Source organism: Falco naumanni, chromosome 5 (genome assembly GCF_017639655.2).
Source record: "Falco naumanni isolate bFalNau1 chromosome 5, bFalNau1.pat, whole genome shotgun sequence".
Classification (NCBI taxonomy): domain Eukaryota; kingdom Metazoa; phylum Chordata; class Aves; order Falconiformes; family Falconidae; genus Falco; species Falco naumanni.
In genome coordinates, this window is record NC_054058.1 from 50,975,041 (window position 1) to 50,997,237 (window position 22,197).

Below are 22,197 nucleotides of genomic sequence, written 5' to 3' on the forward strand. Positions count from 1 at the left end.
GCCAATATTCAAGGAGGTCAAGGAGTTGTTCCACATAAAGCAATTACTCGGGAATTCCCTTCCTTCTACTCACTCTCTCCATGTATTACATACATGCCATGCATGCCAGAAGTAAAAGAAGAATCTGTCATGGCAATACATGTGGGAATTCTCACATTTCATTTATACTTAAGTTTTGACATTGACATCTCACTAGTAGGTATGAAAGTATAATGCATTGCTGTGCAGACACATAAATATTACTCAATACTTTTATAAAAAATGTAAATACTTTTTTATCCGGTTCTTGCTGTCTTTATAGAGAAGTCAGTAAGTGTATATGTGACATGCTTGATGACTCCAGCCTCCAGAAAGTGTCCAGTCATTAACATTCCCCTATATTAGAGCATATTGTACGCCAGAAAGGCGTAAGATAGGCAGAGCCACGATCTATTGCCAAACTATCACCTCTCTAGTCAAACACCCATAGGTGAAGGCTAAAAAAAGTCATTTGTGCTAGGCTACAACTGTGTCTGTGACTAAAGCTGTTACTGTTGTTTCATCATAGCCATCCTCAGTGAATAAAGTTTGCTCTATTTAAACAGCAACAAAAATGAACTGAAGTTTCTGTGTTGGCAGCGTTCAAACTAGCTAAATTACTAAGAAGTGACAGCATAGTTAATATGTGAGTCAGCTTTTATTTCCTGAATCAGCTACATTTGCTTCTGCACACCACCACGTGACAGCATGATGAAATTAAAACTATGACTGAATAACCATAAAGCTTGCAGTCATGTATAAAAAAGAGGCCACAAACTCTCTCTGATAACTAGCTTCCATTCTGAACTTCATTTTTGAAAGATTAAAATGGTTTATTATGTCAATTGAGATATAAACCAACATGAAAATCTTTGCAAAACTAACCCCTACGTAACATCTACAATAGTTTAGGTTACAGGTAACCTATTAATGCAGGACAAACTGCAGCATCACCCCGGGAATGAACTGGCCTTAAATAACCTTTGATCTAAAAGGAAAACAAACATGAAGTTCAAAGGCAATTGTGTGCTAAACGCCCTGCTTGTCTTCTCAGCACCTGAACTGCATACATTAATTAAGCATTAGTCACCACTAATATTTGGCTAATGGCTAAACAAGATACCCTGTCTGTTAAACACAAACCCAAAGCTCTGTTTTGCACAGTGGAAGAAAGAGATAACTGTGTAAATTATTAATTCAAACTTTCATTTTAAAGTCTTTTGGCAATAAATTAGAATAGATTAGGTAATTTATTAGTGTTTATATAAAGTTGAAATCAAACAATATTTTTTAAAATGCTTCCATGTTAGATCAAAGAACCAAATTACAGAATTTTATTAATAAAAAAATAAAAAATAAAACTGTTGTCCTAGCCAGTCTCCCAGGGATGTTAATGACAGGTCTTTAACTGATTTTGATGGAACCAGAACTGGATCCAACCTCCTTCAATTGCTATTATTCTCCTCATCATTGAGCACAATAATAAATATTGTTGTCAAATTCACAGCTTGGGAAATATAACATACTCTATATTGTAAAGCTTGCTATGATTACTTCAGTATGTTAATAATTAACTAGTGGCAATTTTAAAGATTAATGGTGATTACTGTAGGCATTTTTACACATTAACAGACAGTGACATGTAGACAATAACATATTATAGTTACATACATAATTATACATAGACAGCTTTAATTAGTCACTGTTTCAAAACCACAAATATAAACTTTTATACACAAATGTACACGTAATATGGAGTAAAATGTTTGATGACAGAGTGTAATATACATGTGTGAGTTATTTTAGAAATAGGCTATTAGAAAAAAGTTATGCACTAAAAAGCTTTTTTTTTTTTACAAATATAAATATGTAGATAATACTACAGTATAAATTACAGCATATACTTTTAAATTTAACCACAGATCAAATCACAACCCTCCAAAATAGAACAACCTATTAGGTATTGCTATTAGCTATGATGATTTCTGGTAATTTTCAAAATATTCCCTATGATGTTTTACAGACCGTGATACTGTTCCCACTGAAATGGCTGTTTCTCATTTAATTCAGTGACTGCAGGAACAATTGCTTAATAAAACTACATAGAATATATTCCACATGCATTATTATTTCACTGTTATGAAATAAAATAATAATATCATTTTTAAAAGACAAGGAAAAAATAGAGCGACAGAAAGACCAAGAAAGCAAAAAATATTAGTGAATGCTATCGTACCGATTTCCATGGTCCCCGATGCCATGAAACATCACCAGGGCAAGAATGCACATTACATTGTGCCATATTGGGTGGCTTGTCTAGAATTTCACAGTTTTGATCACCCAGCATTTGGCCAGTAGGAAGCTGACAAATCACCAGTCTTGTCTTTATTCCATCTCCACAAGTTTGAGTACACTGAAATACAGAATTTTATATGCAATATTTTTATTAAGAGAGTCATCACATACCATTAAACCAAAAAGATATAGCAATAATCAGTACATGGTATTATTTACTATGTTTATTTACATATTCCCTGGACACTAAATCCAAGAATAAGGACTTATGGTCTTATCTCATATAATGAAAAAAAAAATTATCCCACCAAAATGTTTACCAAACAACATATTTTTGGTATATAAGTAATTTTCTACAAAAAGCAGAAAAAGTCTCAGTTACAGAGAATCTACTCGATCAAGGAGGAGTAACCTTTCGGGAGAATAAATGTGCATATATCTCTCTGACAGGAGGAAAAGATGGAAATTGGTCCTAAAACTAGTTTTCCCTGCCAGGAAAAAGAAAACTCAGACACTGGGCACATTTTCTCACAGTCTAACTTTGACTAAGTGTAAAATACATATACAATGTGGTTTTGGGGTTTCAATTTTCCCGTAATTCTGCAATACGAGACAAAAATACCAATTCTCATTTCTAATGAGCTATTAAATAATACTTATTTGGATGTATATTTATACTGCTTATATCTACACCACAGTTCTGGATTAGAACAAAGAACAAAGTTTATCTAAACAGGTTGAAACACACTCTTTTTAAATAAGGAAAAAAATAGTGTTCGGTTCCATTTACAGTCAAATAATTATGTTACTATTTCTAAGCTTATGTGGTAAATAACGTTTCCCTTTGGAAGTGAAATGATCTTACTTCTCCCCAGTTTCCATAGTTCCATCGTGGGCAGGGTCCAGAATCACAGTGTCTTGACTCTGGAGGTTTTGTTGCCTCATCGCAATAGCTAGCACTTCTTCCTTCCTCATCTTGACATACTACAACTCGACGGTGAAATCCACCTGCACAAGTACTAGAGCACTACCAAAACATGTAAGCAGATGTATCACCATTGCATAATCAGAAAAATGTAAAATATGTTGTTTCAAACTTAAAATTCTAATTTTTTTTAACTTTCAAAACTGAAATTTTCCAATTAAAATTACTACTGTTTAGAACTACTTAAAAGTCGAAATTGCAGGAAAATATAGTTTGAATTTAATATATTCTCAATAATAATAATTTTTAAATTATTGTGCTGCTTTTTTGACCAAATCTGTACTGCAATAACATTTCTAGAAATGTTAACACACAAGTGAGAAAACAAATTAATATATTAAAAAAATAATAATGCTTACTGCTCCCCATGGTCCAGTTCTCCATTGATATCCTCCCACAGAGGGATGGTTCCACTGGTTTTTATTGTCTTGTGGATGGTGTATTGGAAGGTAACCTATTTCTGGAAAATGGCTTGGATGGTCATGTATTTTTGGAATATGATGATAAACTGGTTGACATGGTGGCATGTTACATTCCTGCTCTTTGGAAGGTCGGCCTTCAGGATCACAGTAATTCTCGTTGATTTGTTGATGATAGTTGACACAGATAACTTGTCTCGTTACTACTCCAGTATCACACGTAACTGTGCACTGACCAAAAATTAACCCAACATTTGTGACAGAACTTTGATAATTAATAACCAAAGACATTTATATTTACTTTTGACATTAAGAAATGCATACTTTATTTTTTTCAAGGGGTGCCATTTGTATCACACTTGCACAGAATACAAAGTCCCCATTTCTAATCAGAGACTTTGACCCATAACCTGAATATACACATGGAAAAAAATTTACAATTAATACTTACAGGGGACCAATTTCCAACTTGCCACTCTCCACATGGGCTAAAGCAGCTTGAAATTTCAGCTGGTCGTGGTAAATGAGCACAGAAAGATTCATCTGCTATTCCTCCATGAGCATCTCTACAACTCACATAGCGAGCACGATCACCCTTCCCACAGGATGCAGAGCACTGTCAGAGAATAATCCAAGCTCATCGCACTTTAGGAGACCAAAACAAGATCATGCAGTCATCTAAAATACTAACATAGCTCAGCATCAGCTTGACTTTAGTATTAAAAGCTGAGAACCAGATTTCCATGTTATGTTGATAGAGCCACACATATAGGAAGGAAAGTGAAATGTTGCCAGATGGTTTAGACCTTAAGAATTCTCATCAGCTTGGAACTGATTTGCATGGCCTTAATTCTTGTGAAGCAGTTCAGTGTATCTGAACAGGTAGCATTTCAACTATAACATGGAATCATTACACATTATATTATATTGCCTTGCAAAGGCAAGTTTTTTATTTATTAAAAACAGAAACATTAGAAAGTAACTTCCAGAACATTCTAGTTATTACACAGTGATGCAATATTTACATCAACTTTAAAAATGAAAACTGATATTCACAATCCATTTGCCACTCTAATTTATATTAGCATATTCCATTGAGCCCTTTCTGATGCCTTTATAGCTGAGAAGTTCAAGGTGGATTTAGTGAAGAGTTTCTTGAATTTCCTTCGTCTATGCACTCTTTACTGCTATTTAGTTAATAGCTGTACAAAGATATAATTGTGCTATAAACTTTGTTAAGAACCTCAAGGGATTAACAGGCGCCCCCATATTTTTATAGATAATTTTAAATTTTCACATTGCTGTTAAATAAATTTCATTTTCAACACTATCAAAATCAAAACCTCCAACATTAAACAAAGCTTGTGTAGAAGCCATTTTTATAACGCTCGTTTTACAAATTATTTAAAATTAGACCTTTAAAGACCCAAACTGTTTAATATTGCTATTCATATAAAAGATAAACATATTTTAGAATAAAAGGTGTTCTCCATACTCAGAAACCAACCAATTATTTTAAAAAAACCAACCACCCTCTTCTTTGCTCACTCTCAATCATATGAAAGCTATTTTCCTCAGAACCCCGGCTTCTAAATTCCTGTTGTTTCCCCTCCTTATTTTCCCTGGCTAGATGTGAAGCACACAGTGGTTGCTTGCAATGTCTATCTCCTCCTTCAGAAACAGGTTCTTAGGGGGAAAAAAATAATACAGAATTCTTTTAAAATGTTTCCTAAGCAGATTTCAGTCTGGAAAATGTATTAATGAGAGCTTTATGAAAAAATGGGTGAACAAATGGAGGACTGCTCTGCAAGATGTGACCACGATTACGTTACATACAGGGGTCCACGATCCATATCTCCATTGGGTCACCTTTCCCACATGAACCAGAGGAAGCGAAGTAGTCCATAATTTTGTATTTTCTGGACAAGAGGGCAATTCACACTCCTGTGGGGGTGAAGAAAACAAAACACAACAGCTTTCAAATACATATTTTGGAAGTGTCAAATGTTAAAGCAAATGGCTTCCACAGAGATAGATCCTACCATTACAATAAGCCAGCATTAACAAACAAATACCACCTTCTAACTTCTCCCTGGCATTATTCAAAGGTTTTTCATTGAATTTTTGTGTTTTGCTTAAACTGAGAGGCAAAAAAATGTTAAACAGCATTAGTAATAACTCATAATGTCTGCACTTTGAGAAAGAACTGTGTTGGGCAACTTGCTGGAGACAAGGGGCATAGACATTACCATGTTCTATTTCATAGTCACCTGCAGTACCAAAGAACTGAGTGAAGACAGTGGATGTGTTGTCCTGTCCTTTGTAACTTCAGCTACTGAGAACACAGAAATACCCAGTGTCAGTCAGCAGCCAAATACCACGATTCAAAATACAAAGCATACTCAAATCCAGTGTCTTCACACACACGTGGAGGTAAATTTATACCAATTATTTGGCTTTTATATTTTGAAATCTTATGCAAGAAGCCATCAGAGGGCTGGTAACTTGTGACTGGTTTACTCTGGACCATAGAATCCTTTCTTTTCCTCTTCTCCTTGAGACAAGAAGGAGTCTATCTCCTCAAGGAGGTATGTGGTTACCATCTTTGCTGGATATAAACGGGATGTTTCAATCTGGTGGCTAGATCAACATAATATATAGCACCTAAGACACCAATTGTTTTTAGTTAGAGGTAAACCCACTGACTGTATTAAAAACATTTCTTCTGAAAAATGATAGATTTAAATTAAGGCAAGCGATGAAGTAAACTGAGACAAGAAGAAAAGGTAAAGAAACATATTAATACTACACCAAATCATAATTTGTGTCTACACAGTTTTGAATTAGTATTGTTCCAACAACTGAAACTTTCTTCAAGTAGCCATGCCATTCTTTGAACAACTACATACAAGCAGAACTTTAGAGAATACCAAGCCAGTTAGGTGCTGTTATTAAGCATCATGGCAAGCAGTCTCCTTATAATATTCTACATGCTGGAAGTCCCCCTGCCCCAAACAATCAAAGGCCTTCAGACCCCTTCAGTCATATACCACATTTCCTAATCTCCCATCTCCAAATTACTCTTCTTTTACTTAACTACCTAGGCCAAATTTGAAGTTCAGGAAAAAAGCAAATAGTTTCAGGGGTTTTTTTTTTCCTCATGTTAGAACTAGTTTCCTGCAAGTTCCTTCAAAGAGTCAGCAGACAACACTTATATTTAGATGCTTTTAACTAAAACATACACTCAACTGAAAGGTATTTTTTAACTTACTTGATTATCTCTGGGACGAGTAGCAGCATTACATTCCCTGTCATCATCCAAAATAACTCTGTAAGTCCCTGTAACACATTTGACTGCACGCATCTGGTATCCACGTCCACACGTTACGGCACACTGTTAAAGTCAATAATTTAACACATTTTGAAATAGCACTGTTTATAATCAATATAATTTTTAATTACATTTTCTATTTTAAAACTCCTTCTAGAATGAATAGGAAGATTACTGGGATGGTGTTAACTTTCTTCATGGCAGACCATAGGGTGCTTAAACAGTGTCCATAACACACCAATATTTCGGTTAGTGCTGCACAGTACTTGTGCAAGATAAAGGCTTTCCCATTTTCCTCCTTCTATCCCCCTGCAGAGGAGGCTGGAGGTGGGCAGGAGATTGGGAGGGAACACAGCCAGGACAGATGACCCTAACTGATCAAAGGGACAATCCATGCTACATAACATCATGCTCAGCAATAAAAACTGGGATAGGGAAAGGAGGAGGATGAGGGCAGTAAGGGGTGGTTTCCAAATGAATCACTACCTACAGGTGTTAAATGTCTTTCCCTTCACTATAGAGTTTGACAAGAGTACACTCAAAGATGGTACCTAAAATATCAGATGCCTGAAAATATTATGACATAAATCCCATCCTACAAACATTGTGGTTCAAGCACAAATACTGGTAAAACCCAAGTTGTGGATAGCTATTACCAGATGGTACAGTGGAAAAATGGCAATGGAAAGCTCATCTCCAGTGACATGGATTGGTAAATTGCTTGTACAGTCTGTTCCAGCCAGGCCATACAAGTAGTTTTTTTATTCAGAAGAGTTGTATCATAAGGTTGAATTAATTTTTTGATTCGTTTTTACATTTAGCTTCTAGGAATGGAAAGCCAGCACCTTGTGATCAAAAGATTACTCAAAAGGTATCCAATGTTATATTAGGCAACAGCATAGCTATCTCTAATGTGGAAAAAAATATTACATGACAAAAGTTCTACACAAAAGAAATGTTTAAGTTAAAAATATACTTAATTTCCAAAGGTATATTTATTCTGTATTTTACTATCAAGCTATATGTAAGAAATAAGCATCAGCTGCTATTCAGTTATGAATTCTCACTAACATCCAAGAAACACTGAATAATCCAACATTTCTGTTGGTTTGAGTAACCTGATCTTAAGAAAGCTCCATGAAATTGAGTACCTTATTATTTTTTAATTAATTCTCATCTACTTGGTGACAAATGTTTCCTTCACAAATTAATTCACTTTTCTCCAGAATTTTGAAGCCACTCTGGCATACATGAGATAAGCACCATTACAAACAGGAACACATTTTTCAATAGCACTTTCACATAAAGAGATAGCAGATCTTTTAGCACCGAAGGTCAAAAAAATTCATAACAACAAAATACTAAGACTTTTTGCCTCCTATTATTAGCATACGCTTTTATTATCTTAATTAAAACTACCATTTAAATATGCCCAAACACCTATAAATATTTCATCTTTTACCTGTATCATTCATCTGAACAGTTTGGTATCTACATTTTCATTATTCTGGAGATGTAATACATTCATATCTAAAAGCGCCTTTGACATTAAGGCTCAGGGTCAATGACTATTTTAGGCATTTAACTTATATGTGGGTGTTCCTAAATTACAGGTTAGATAGCCAATAGGAGCAAATAAACATGTGAATCAATTTAACTAAAGTAACTGCTTAAGATCCAATTAAAATGTTTAAAACGTACTGTTTTGTGATCACTCATAGTTTGACCTAGAAAACAAGAAGCCAGGAATCCTTATGTACTCACTGATCCCCAAGGCCCTGCTTGCCAAGACGCACATTCATGAAGTTCACATGGTGCTACTGATTCTGGTCTATCATTTGGATTACAGAAACCATCTCTCAGTTGTTCATCATTAAGTTGGCACCATACTTGACGATGCTTCATTCCTTTGCCACATGTCACAGGACACTGTAAAATCATTAGAATCAGAATCCAGCCAAAACCAGGACATAAAGACATGAATCTGCATTAACGGCTTCACTTTCTTTTAGTAATCAATTGGATTTTAAAGATCACATAAATAACAAAAATATTGCATGAATGTAATTAGTCCAACAAAACTAGTTAATTTATGAACTCTCCATTTCCTGTAAACATCTACACAAATACTAATACAAAGGGATCACTATTAAGTTTCTAAAGCTACAAAAATACGAGAACAATGTACAGATTGTTTATTTCCATTAGAATAAAGAATACTTCTTTAAAATATAAGTGCAAATATCATATCTTTCACAGGAAAATTTTTTAAACTATCCATGATTCTTTTATACCCATATAATCTATAATAAAATGATATAATTATGTTCTTCAGTTGGCTGGATGGCTCTCATTGCCTCATAAAAAAGGCAGGTATGTGTATTACATTAGATAGATGTACTTTAAGTAGATTCACTACCTCATTTTAAGGTAACAAAACTTCAGAGAAAAATAAATTCTAGGTGTGTTTTTCTGAAGTTCTCATGCCATTTGTTCATCTGGGCTATATAACAGCCAGATCCTAGGACTTCTGAATTTTTATCATTATATGCCCAAAAATAGCCAGAACAAAAAAACCCCAAACACATAAAGCAGCTTTATTAATACTGATGACCAGGACCAAAGGCGTCTTTAAGTTTTACACAGTACTTTTACCTCACTCCACTCACTAACAGACCAGCTTGGACATAAGAATTCATTGCAACTCTGTGTTACAACTCTTGGAAGTTCCTGGCATTCTCTGTCAGGAAGATGACGACCCAAGTTGTTCATGCAAAAAGCTTCTCTGGTTCTGACACCTCTTGCACAGCTCCTAGAACACTACAGTGTATAAACAATATTACAAAACAGGAACCACAACATGATAAAATCAGGTCAAAATACATTATCAGTCTTAAAAGTGAAAGACATTAAAGACTGTGTTAGACAAATGGGTCTTACATTTAATCCACAAATTGCTAACATGTTCACCTGAGTTAAATTTGGTGCTTTTTTTAGCAGTTGCAAGAAAAAAACTCTTTAATGAAGATTAAAGCTGAAATTATACCTATTCCCTTTCTCCAAAATCCTCTCAGAACTAAATTATTAAGACTGTAAATAAAATATACACCTCTACCAGATCTTCTGCGCCGACATCCAAAAATGGTGACAGTTTCTTACAAAAAATAAAAGGAAGCGGCTAAAATATGAAGATTGGTATTAGTTCCTCCTACAATCCTGCATGTGTCAAACATTATTTTCTTTTAGTTACCTAACTAAAAAAATTTTATATAGAAATAAAAATTTGATATGAATGCTAACCAGAACTATAATGGTACATTATAAGGTTTTGAATTTGTACCTCTGACCATTCTGTGTAGTGCCAGCTTGTTAACGTACAGTCACCGTGGCAGGGCTCCCTGGCTGGTGGTTTCTGCTGATCAGCACAGTACTTATCATCCACCGGAGCACTGAGTCCTTTTGAAATAGAGTACTTCATGCAGTGGATCTCTATAGACCGAAACCCTGGGCCACACTTTGATGTGCAGTCACTTTTTCCAACACTGTGCCACCTACAAGGATAAACTGTTACTGAAAGCTAAATATGTTTTAAAAAATAAGACCACAGTAAACAAAGCACTCTGAGAAAGTACCAAGCATTGTCATGTAAATATAGATATGCATTTTAGGGAACAGATAAAACTGTAAAATCTACCTCATCATGGAATTTTCCAAGCAGTATAAAAGAATTTGACTCATAGGTTTAAAAATATCTTTTTAAATTTAAAGGATCTTTTGTCTTAATTTCTTAGGTGACTTTGAAAAATGTAAACTATAATTCTAACTGTTCATTCCTCTGAACACTTCAGCATGGGCTTTCTTGGAGTGCAAAAACACAAATCTGTTTCATACTAGTTCCAGCTGTGGGTACAATTCTGGTGAAAAATGTATTCTACCTAGTAATACAAGTTTTTGTGCCAGGATATATAGAACAGATTCACAGCCTAACAAAAGACTGTGTACTTTACCAACAAAAATTAGAGAAGTACACTAGTTCTACTTAGATTCAGGAGTGTAAACATAATGTATAAATCCATTATACCAATAGATTTGAGGAAAGGATGGAGAGGTGGGAGGGATGAAGGAGGTAGAGAGGGGTGTAGGGACAGAGGATGAAGCAATCTAAATTCCTTTTTTTTGATTTTTATCAATAAAAATATGGAAGACCACAATAGCTCCATCAGTTAGGAACCTCTTTTTACCTTAATTCACACTCTGTATTACACTCCTCAAAGACATCTGGTACAATGGGTTTAAGTTCACATCTTTGATCAGACACCACCACATGATCGCTTTTACGTACGCATGTCATTTTCCTTCTTCGAATACCTTGAAATGGAACCAAAAAAAGCAGATAAAGGGCTAAAATAAGAGTGCCTTGTTACACTAATGGATTTCATTCATCATTTAGGAATTTAACTGAGATACCCCATTAACACTAATCATTGTATACAGCAGATTCTGCTTTGTGCAGCTGACTACATTCCAAGTGGACAATCCTGCCGCCTTCTCAGCTGTACTACAGTGTTCTCAAAAGTATGTCAACTTCCAGAAAACTAAAGCACAACAGTGCATTTACTCATTAGGCTAAGTATTAAAATATATCATGTCTGTCCTTTGCTAATTACCATTTCAAACCCCCACGTTAACTTAGAGGTCGTCATCCTTTCCTTTAAGGAAGCAGAAAACTGGATCACAGGGTACCTAAAAGGTCTGGAGTGCTGGGAGAAGTACCATAGCTGGCAGATGTTCTGCTTCTCTAGCACATTAACATTTCTACAACCTGACTCAAAATGAGAAGAAACTCACCACCACATATCTACAGGCATTTCTAGTACCTGCTAATACAAGTATCTATCAAAAATATGTGTACGTACACATTGTGTTTCACACATATTGCAGTTTTATTTTTACACTGGAATGGCCTATAGAATAACAGCTAAAAATTTGTAAAATATATATTCAAACAGCTTCGCCCCAGGTAGCAGATAACTAAAAAAAAAGACAAATTTATATGAAAGATACTAAACAAATCCATGACCGTCTGGAAATAGGATAATGGAAGCCTAATAAATATTAGTAGATATACAACACTGCTTTCTAAGGATGCATTAGAATTGGTTCAACTCAAATATTTTTTTTATAAACCACTCCTACGGCTACACAAGAAAGGAACACAAATGTAGTTTTGAATGTAAAATTGCATTGCATAAATACCGAAAATTGCAACCAAAATCAGAAGCCATTCTGCCCTTAAAGGCACTGCGCACCTGAAGTTTACTGAGTGCTGAGTTTCTCCTTTACTAATAGAGGTGAAAAACCTGAATACGTAAATGCCATCTTAAATGCCATCAGGTCTTTGGTTCTGGTGATAAAAGAATTCACAGTACCTTGGCATATCCTGCTGCAGTCTTGCCAGGGTCCATAAGGATCCCACATAAACAGATCACTTCCATCTTCTATTGGGATATTGAATGAATAACGCACATCAGGGTTGTATAAATTCCCTACACACAAAACCTTAATTGAGATAAAATGACAGCTGTTTTTCAGTGAATTTGAACATGTTATGAACATAATGATCATGTAACAAATTTTCAAACTTATGAAAAAAGTAAACATGCACCTGTAAGGTTAGCTCTTCTTCGATTCTATCAGTGCTGTTAATTCTTTCTATCGTACTGTTTGAACCGCTGTACTCAAAAATGGCTCCTTGTATATTGATTTCTCTTTTTGACATGCTTACAACAAAATTTCCATTCAAAATAAAATTTCCATGAATATCAGACAAAGCTATAAGTAAAATAAAATATTGGAAATAAATAATCTATTTATTTAAAAGGTTCTATCAATGTAAACTCTTAATAATGTATCTTCTCATCAACACTTAGCTTTATTTTAGTCCATGTATAATACTTCAAAGTTCTATTAAACAGTTTCTAATGCATTAATGCAATCCTAACCATCAGTAACTTGGTTATTGTTACTATCAGCTGAGCAACTGTCATGGATTTTCTCTGCATTAACAACACAACTTTAATAATATTTGTTCTGCTGATGGGTTGACTGTAGTCATCACTTTTAAATTTGGTTAGGTTCTGCTACTGTAGAAGGAAACAACAAATATCTGTAGTTCTGGCCTATTCTACAGCCCACATTCTTGTATTCGCTAGAGCTACTTCTAGTCAAGTGGCTTTTAACAGTAAATTTTTAATAAAATAATTTAATAAGCATTTATAATAATAATTTAATACAATGAGCATTTTACAATAATAAAGATTAATAATAAGTTAAAAATTAAATTTAAAAATAAAAATAAATTTTTAGTAAAGGCACGCTATTCAAGCATTACAACATTAGAAATGGTAGGTATTGTCAGGGGTAGAGGATTTATTTCTGTGTCCTGTGAGGTGCATGTGCAACAACAGGGCAACAGGTGGCAAGGAAAACATTTTGAAAACCGAAGTTTGTTGCGTGGGATGGTAATGGAAGAAGAGAAGGAAAATATGCACAAAAATTCTCGCAGGCACTTCAGGTATAATACAAGTACTGTGAAACAGAACAACCAAGATTTTTGGTACAATATACTTAATAATTCTTTGTTCCTCTCACACACTTGCAAAACTATCAACATGTGATCTTTATACTCAGACATGACAGAAAAAAAGAAATGTGATACAACCGATAAGTTTGCTGAAGGTCAGACTGCTTCATTTATAAACAAAATGTATGCTTCCAACACTTAAACCCACAAATACCTGCATTATACCTGAGTTCACTTGTGGAGTTTTAATTAACATTGTCACAACAAAGTAAAAAAATGATAAAATGATGCAATGTGCTATAATTCTTATTCTTTGACAAACACACACATACTTAAGAAGCAGAAACCTAACACCATCTCACTCATTTTTCTGAAAACTGGTATCTGCAGAAAGACTCAGGCAAATGATGATACAATGTAATTAGATATTTGCTCTAAAGGCTTTATCAGACTTCTGATAATACACATCTAGAGCAGATCTCTGGCAAGAGCACAAAAACTATCCAGCAATGTTATATACAGGAGGCTTTTACCAAGGTAGTTGTCATCTTCTGGTTTCCCTGAGTAGCTGTGCTGCTGAATATCAATGTTTGTTGCTCCTTTGGGAATATTTACTACAACATTGTAACCTGCAATGTAATTATTCACAAATTATATACAAAATCAGTCAAATACTAGTAAATACGAACATACATTTAACAAATTTTATTCACAAAACCCTACAGTGCACCAGTGACAACCATTGCAGAATGCCTTCATGTTTTAAGAAAGTAATGTGAGTATCTTCATATATAGAGATATCTTTGTTGTTGGTTTTTGTTTTGTTTTTTAATCAGTTGAACTGAACTTTTATTTTCATAACTCAGTAAAATTCATTCCTGTGTTCAGAAATGAGATTTCAATTCTTTACCAATAACACGAGTTCAGCCTACCCAGAAAAGTCTCTAGAGAGCAGTACTATTCCAGAAAGCAGTCAACTATACCAAGTGGGGCTCAGGAAACATCGTGGCTCCTCACAATTTAACCACATAACTTTTATACAAGTCTGAATAAGTCATTTAACATGAAATATGTCCACTCCCTGTTTATACAATTGGGTTAGTTTTCCCCTGTTACACAAGAATATTGCATGACAGCACTCTAAAGATCGACTCCTAAATACTCAAATATTGCAGTGTTGCAGGCCTGCACATAGGCAAACATATCAGAAAAACTAGCCATGCTTGATCCACATTCTGCTACTTAAAACGTTACCCTAGCGTGTTCCCTTCAAAATAGAAATGCTTCACAAATGAGTCATCGATTCTTGTAATGCTTTCAACTACAGTTATGGTAGCCTTGTCATAAGGTAACAAAATAAGATGCATCAAGATCTACTTTTTAGATCTGCCACTTATAAGCATAGGTTAAAGAAAAAAAAATATGTTACTCACAGTTGCATCACAAACTCAAAAGGACTCTTATGTCTAAAGAAAAATTGAGTATGGCAAATGTTGGAAACCAGAAATAAACAAAAACATGCAATCTGAAGCATTAATATAAATTTTGCTAACTTTTCCACCTATTTTGCTGTGTTTTAACAGTCTTGCTGTGAATTCACTTTAGTTAGTTGACTCACCTCTGTGGGTAAAAATTTAAATGGTAATATTTTTTTCAATTTCATAATTCATTAACTTCTCAGTGCTTTTAATCTATTAAAATTATGCCATGCATTTAAATGAACATTTTATCTAATCACCGGTCCACAGCATGTACCAGCTGGGGGCAGCACTGCAATTGCGAACTGACACGCTGCATGCTCTGGATAAACGCACAGCCTTTGGTCAATCTTCCAACAGACTGGGAAGAAAACCAAAACACACAAAAGCCTCTCATCTCACAGGCTGAAGACCTTCTGGTAACAGAATGACAGAAGAAAATATACGGGAGGAAACTATAAACAAAATTACATAGCATATTGTCAAGGATACACAGGAGAAGAATCACACCTTAAGGCACTGAGAACAAGCATTTTCCAGGAAATCCTCTGATACTCTAATTTGATGCAACAGCCAACATAATAATTGCATGTACATAATTAGATTACAGTTTGCTAAACCTGGAGCTAAGTATATCATTGCCATGAATTTCTGCTGATCATTTCGCCAGTGTTGAAACACTCAATGACGTTATAAGTGTATGAATACAAACACGTACCACAGGCTGCTATTGTCAAATTCCAAATTCTGCCTTAGTAAAAAGATTTGCGTAGGTATGGAAGGGGACCCAATAAAGTTAAAATAAAAAGATCACATGCACAAACTTTGACATACTTGTCTTGTGAACCTAATGATCCAAACTTTTCCAGAAAAGAATGTGTCTTCAGACAATGTTTTCAGTCATTAGCCTAGGTATGTCATAGCCCTCCCATGGACACTGAAGTTTTAGTGATCAGCTTGCTACAACCTCTTGTTTGCATTGCTGCACTCCTACTTGAGTGCACCTGAGTGATAACCCCAAATGATTAACATACTGTCCAGTAGTATAATCCAGTATCATCTTTTGCATGCTATAATTCCAATAATTCAAATATAATTCAAAACATTCAACTAAGTATAAAACCACAACAACAGAACAATGTTTTCCTCATTCCAAAATGTGGGCTGTTTTTTTTTTCCCCTCCAACTTCAGTTAGAAACAAATAAGTTTCTGTGACAATGCAAAGCTGATAAACAGCAGACAGTGACAGTCTCAACCATATTTGTGTAAATGGTAATTTCATGTAAATGTCACTTGTATCAAATCTATTTGTGACAAAATTCAGGTGCTGCCTATAAGCAAAAATCTTTCATAGCAGTGGAAAACGAAAACATTGACAGTCCTTCACTCAGAATTATCAAAATAATACTTCTTTTCCTTCAGTGTTTTGACCACCTATTCAGAAATCCCGTATCTAATAGCTCATTGTATCTTCTTCCAACTTCCCAGGACAGACACAAGAAAAGTTACATGCATTTGTATGGGAAGGGTGGCTGTATCCCACCTTTAAGTTTTTTGGTGCAAGCCATCTGCCAGGGAAAAAAAAAACAAACCACCCAACCAAAAACCACAACAACAACAACAAACAAACCTCCAAATCCAACAGAATTCTGGGCATACTTTCCTCTTTGACCAGCAATTCTTTTGTTCTATGAAGATCCTATTGGGCACCTCTCCAGGTATCATTTTCACTTCGCCTGTGGTCTTTTTAAACCAGTGAAATAGCATGAAGGAGCCTTTAGGAATCTGATATTAACCTGGAGACTTCTGTCCTTAAGTTCCATGCTCTAACTACTTAACTGCACTGCTACACACATACAATAGCCTCTCCATACTTCCCAGAAAGGACTACATATAGAAGAACTATCACTAGCTCTATTGGAGAAACTAAATCAAAGGAACAGGAATTACCAGGGTTATTCAGAAGTTTCTCATTCACTACATGTCAATGAAGAGGAAAGAACAAACGTTGCTGCTTGTGTTCTCTGGAAAGAGAAGGCTCACATTTCACAGGCTATCTTTTTCATTATAGGAAAAAAAGGAATATCATCAGCTGCTCACACCACAGACCTCTTGCTATCTCTTACACTACCAAAAGGAGACACTGGTGTAAGTCCTTCAGTTGCAGAGTGTCAGACAAGGGAACGCAAAATGCAAAGCAGGAAGCATTCTTCCTTTCAAATTATTTTTACCCTCATCGTATCTTTTGTGTCTTTTGTTTTGACCACGGAGAAGATTGATTTATTCCCCCCGCCCGCCCCCAGCCCCTTGAATGGGTTACTGTGCAACAGTGTTTGCCTCTGCATCCTTGAGAGGGCACACGTGACAAAGAGATATTTTTTGTTGACAGAGGACCTAAAGAACATACACTGAAATCCCACTTCTTCAAATGTAAAACTTAATTTCTAAGCCATACTAAAATGTGCATGAAGATTTAAAAAAAACCAAACATACCATAACGAGCACTGTTGAAAGTACCTGCAAGAGTCTTACATGAAGAATTATCACCACCACAGATTCCACATTTGTCTCTCCTTGCCTTGGAATTCAAAATGTGATCACAGCCTGCTTGCTACAAAAAACAAAACAAAACAACCCCCCCACCGCCCAATAGCCCTATGTCACTCAGCCCAATGAAAAACAATGAAAATAAACAATGTAAGCTTCCCACTCCCCAAAAATATTCTTATTCACTGTATCTATTTGGTCTTCCTTGGCAATTCATTAAAATCTTTTATGGTTTTGGGTGCTGTGATCTAAGGACAAAACACAACAGTGCTGTTGTACTAAGAACATACAATCCAAACACAATATGTCATGAACTGCATAAGAATATATAACAGTATGCAAAGACTTTGTATTAAATATATGCAACATCATGTACAAATTTTAAGTTATATTTACATTAAAACCCCTTGGAACCCTAAAAGCAGTACGTATCTGTACATGGTCATCAATTCTTTTAAAGTCTGTGATTATTGCAAAAGAAGCAAAGGAATACATGTAGGCTACGATGGTTAATAGCACAGTTTTTGTGTATGTATCTTTACTTAAACTTTTTTTTTTAAAAAAAATGTGATGAACAGGACAATTCTCTCATTTCCTCTGTCCTCTTGATTCAACGATATAAAAAAGGCTGCATTTTCTCCTCACCCTGAATTTACTCAGTTTCACTGTGATGAATAAAACACCTGGGCTTGACAAGAGCCTAGAGTTATTAAAATGTAGCACCTTGCTTCTCCCAAGAAAATCTTGTGGAACTTCTGTAACTGTTATTAAGCAAAGAATGCTGAAATGATCCCTTTCAAGGGTCAGTTCCTCCTGATTTTGCAATGAAATAATAAATACAATCTAGCTACCCTGAGTTTTCTTTCTTTTTTACTAATTTGACAGCAGAAATATGATTGCAATAAATGCACAGCACACATCTTTACTCCCTTTTTGCCAATTTTGGATCAGTTTCTCTCTGCTCACTTTGACAATATTAACACTCTCACATAGGAAGCTTAATGAGAAAAGACTGTGAATCTTCAGACTGAATTGAATGTTCTTCACTTAATTGCCTCCATTTCCAGATCTTCAATTTGTTAGGGATTAAAATTAACTTCAGTAAATTCAAAACATCTTGCTTCACATATTTTCAATAATGGTTATTTGAATGAATATTTAGTATCTACTTTACCATCTTTTAAAATTGATTTTAATAATTAATAAGTTTAGATTTAAATACCCTGCATAAGCCTTGAACACAAAGGTCATTGGTTTCTGCTCCACAGGGAGTACCATCAGCAACTCTGTCCTTCAGCTGATAGTAGGAAGTTGTTCCAGAAACTCGGCAAAAAAGTTTACAGCGATCTTTCATAGAAACTGGAAAGAAAATCCAACAGGTTTCTTGTCTGTTTTAAAACTTCACAGTAACATTTTTATTTCATTAATTGAAAAAATCTTATAATTACTTACTACCACTGTATTTTGGAAGCCAGCGAACAGCAGACGTAAGACCGTTGATATTGAAGTGTTTGCCATCAAATTCAGAGCACTGCTGCTCCCGGAAATCTTTTTTGCCTTTCGGACATGAATCAGTATTACATGAGCGAAACTTCATCCTGCGGCCAACACAGTACTTTCCTCCATTTCTTGGTCTAACAAAAATAGGTAAATGTAAACACACTCGGTTTCTGAAATTGCTGTTTTCCATGAAAAGGGGCATGAGCCACTGATCTAAAGGGGAAAATCTCAAACAGCATTCTGCCATCTGTTACTGACTTTCCCACACACTCATTTTCTATTGCACCATGCATACACTTGCCCCCGAGTGAAGAAAATAAAAGTCTATGTAAAATACTACTGCTGAGGTAGTTGGCAATCAGGCTACTGATATCTATCAACATCTATTATGTTTTTATTTATTTTATAGTCAATTATTTTGCCTGGAAAAAAGAACTATTAACTTTAATTTTAATGGTTTTTATCCGTTTAGCTGAGATTACGTTCCTGTTTTTACAGAAGCAGCACCTCCCTCGATTTGAAATTATTATTTCACAGAGTGATAAAGAAAGAAGACATAGTTAGGAGCTGGCACACTTTTCTGGAGTCCTGATACCAGTTTCAGTTTGGGAATCAAAACCACTAATAAGTGAAAATTGAGGAAAATACCCCATTTACTGTAAAGTCTAAAATATATTTCCTAGCTGTTATAACACTGCTACACAGTAATTCAGTATTAACAGGTTCTTCAGGAAGAAAAAAAGAATAAATCAATGGCATATTGATGCTATCAGTTACTACAGACTGACAGAGGCATACCTAATGGGAATCTAGTCTACTGCCTCTTCCTCACCAGCGAAAAGAAAAAAAAAACACCTGGGGTCATTTGATTAAGGTTCATTTCTCCCACTGATAGTATCAAGACGACATGACTAGGAAAAACTCTGAACCTACCCAGGCTGCAGCTATAGTTCCCAAGAAGTTGAGGGTAAAGTTTGCATAAACACTTCTTACAGAGAATGAAACCCACATCTAATTATTCAGTCAATGGAAGTTTTGCATTATAAAGGTAAGCTGTAAATGACACTGCTGTAACCAGTGTTCCTTGGGGGCATTACTGGTGGTGATGTTGTGAAAAAGCCTCACATCAGAGCTAATCAAGTGTTTCACAAATCAAGTGTTTCACTAAAGGATTACCAGGAAATATATCTATTTATTTTTGCAGTTTTTACTCCAAAGAAAGCATCTCCATGTATAAAGAAACCTTCAGCATTTAAACTAGAGAAAAAGACTTTTCCAAAATAAACCTTTAGAAATATCTATAAATATGAATCACATAGTTGAGAGAAAAGAGGAATCTAAAAGTTATCTGCATATTAGAGTCTGTAGACTTCTCTCTTTTCAAACATGGTTGAAACAAGCTTTTTTTTAATTGGTGCTTCAAACCAATTTGCACAACCCACAATACGTTCACTTTGTTTTGAACCAATCTGTTATCTTGTAATGTCTTCAACATGCACTAATGTAAAACATAGTAAAAAACATACTCTGGTCTATTACACAGCCTGGTGGTGCTCTTGATTCCACCTCCACAAGTTCTCGAACATGAGCTATAAGGCCCCCATGGTCCCCATTCTCCATCTACAGGACGCGTCTCCATTTCTCTGCTCACACAAATTCCATGGCGGCAGTGCTGCACAGTTGTCAAACAAAATAAAATTTGTACGTAAAAGGTTACTGCAAATTTTAGGCACAGAAAGAACAAAATTTAAAGGGCTTACTGGTCTTAGTCTGGGTCTGGACATTTTCTGAAATGTTCAAATTCCTTTAAGATTTTTTACCCAGTAATCATACTTTCAAAACCGCTGTCTAGAGTTCTTTGCTCTCTATGAAAACTACCGGATGCTGAACAGTGGGATTTTTTGGGAAAAGCAGACAAGAATTTAAGACCTTGTTTATGCTGAAGCAAGAGGATGCTGTAGATTCATGCTTGAACTCAAGACTTTCACAGCTATAACAGGTGTAAAATATTTTATTTATTTTTATTTATTTATATTTTATGGAAATTTTATATTTACTAGTAATTTAACAAATTTACTATTACCAGTAAAACTAAATGAATAGTTAGATAATAATTCTTAGAGCAAGAGACTACATTGCAATGTCTATTACTTCAGATTTTCTTCCTGCTGAAGAACTACCTATTTCCAACTAAAAATTTACATAAAGGTGTAATTTTAATTTTGTCTCCTGGGATTTACATTATTAAGATGATGAAGATCGCAAGACTAGTCTGCTGTGGTCATGTCAGTTTTGAGACTTCACCACCCCACATCTATAAACTGTTATTATTTATAGAAAGTTGTAATTACTAGGTTTTTGTTTTGTTTTGGGGGTTTTTTTGTTTGGGTTTTTTTTTTCAGAAGAATCAAGTGATCAATCTCTTGCTTCTAAGTATGTGCCACCTAAGTCCCTGACTCTGCAAATACTTATCCACTTCAGTGGTTACTCAAAACTTACATGACCAAAAAGTCTAAATGAAAATGTTATGATTGGTGTATGTATGATTTTTTTCCAAAGAACCTGCAGGAATTACCAGCGCTAATCCTATTGATGACTTATGGCAGCTGGAATTCTAATTCACTTGTATGCTTTAGAAAATCCAAAGTGGTATATTTAAGCACAACATACTAAAATAGAATATTTACAAGATACCATACATTAACATAGAATTTCTCAAGAGTTATGTTATAAGTTTACTGTAGGAACTATCAACTAACAGACATTTTGCTGAACATACCAAAATTATGTATGCAATCTTGCTGAATACATCTGAATAACACCAAACTCAAATGTTGTTCGGTGGTTTTATCACAGCATAAAATAATTCCTAGAAGCAATTTTTTCTAATTAGTATATGCTTTTATTATATTGATACTTATGATCATATGCTAACAATCATTTTGTTCTCAAAATAGGAATTTGTCACAGAATCAAATTCTCCTTTCTGAGTTCTGCCTGAGTTTAATCCAAGTTGGTGATAAAATTGCCTGCCTGTATA

General features: G+C 34.9%; 1 protein-coding gene across 1 annotated transcript in view; it reads right to left on the reverse strand.

The window, feature by feature from the left end:
• ADAMTS20 (ADAM metallopeptidase with thrombospondin type 1 motif 20) overlaps positions 1-22,197 on the reverse strand; it is a 98,945-nt gene that overhangs the window by 34,231 nt on the left and 42,517 nt on the right. Inside the window, exons 12-28 of the mRNA XM_040596689.1 lie at positions 20,684-20,829; positions 19,110-19,291; positions 18,880-19,016; positions 17,604-17,721; positions 14,165-14,260; positions 12,714-12,880; positions 12,478-12,607; positions 11,290-11,416; positions 10,389-10,599; positions 9,704-9,868; positions 8,813-8,977; positions 6,989-7,111; positions 5,554-5,661; positions 4,169-4,333; positions 3,658-3,948; positions 3,179-3,340; positions 2,255-2,431 (exon numbers count right to left, since the gene is read on the reverse strand). Of these exons, the coding sequence (XP_040452623.1) occupies positions 2,255-2,431; positions 3,179-3,340; positions 3,658-3,948; positions 4,169-4,333; positions 5,554-5,661; positions 6,989-7,111; positions 8,813-8,977; positions 9,704-9,868; positions 10,389-10,599; positions 11,290-11,416; positions 12,478-12,607; positions 12,714-12,880; positions 14,165-14,260; positions 17,604-17,721; positions 18,880-19,016; positions 19,110-19,291; positions 20,684-20,829 (2,670 nt within the window). The remainder of the gene's footprint in view (positions 1-2,254; positions 2,432-3,178; positions 3,341-3,657; positions 3,949-4,168; positions 4,334-5,553; positions 5,662-6,988; positions 7,112-8,812; positions 8,978-9,703; positions 9,869-10,388; positions 10,600-11,289; positions 11,417-12,477; positions 12,608-12,713; positions 12,881-14,164; positions 14,261-17,603; positions 17,722-18,879; positions 19,017-19,109; positions 19,292-20,683; positions 20,830-22,197) is intronic.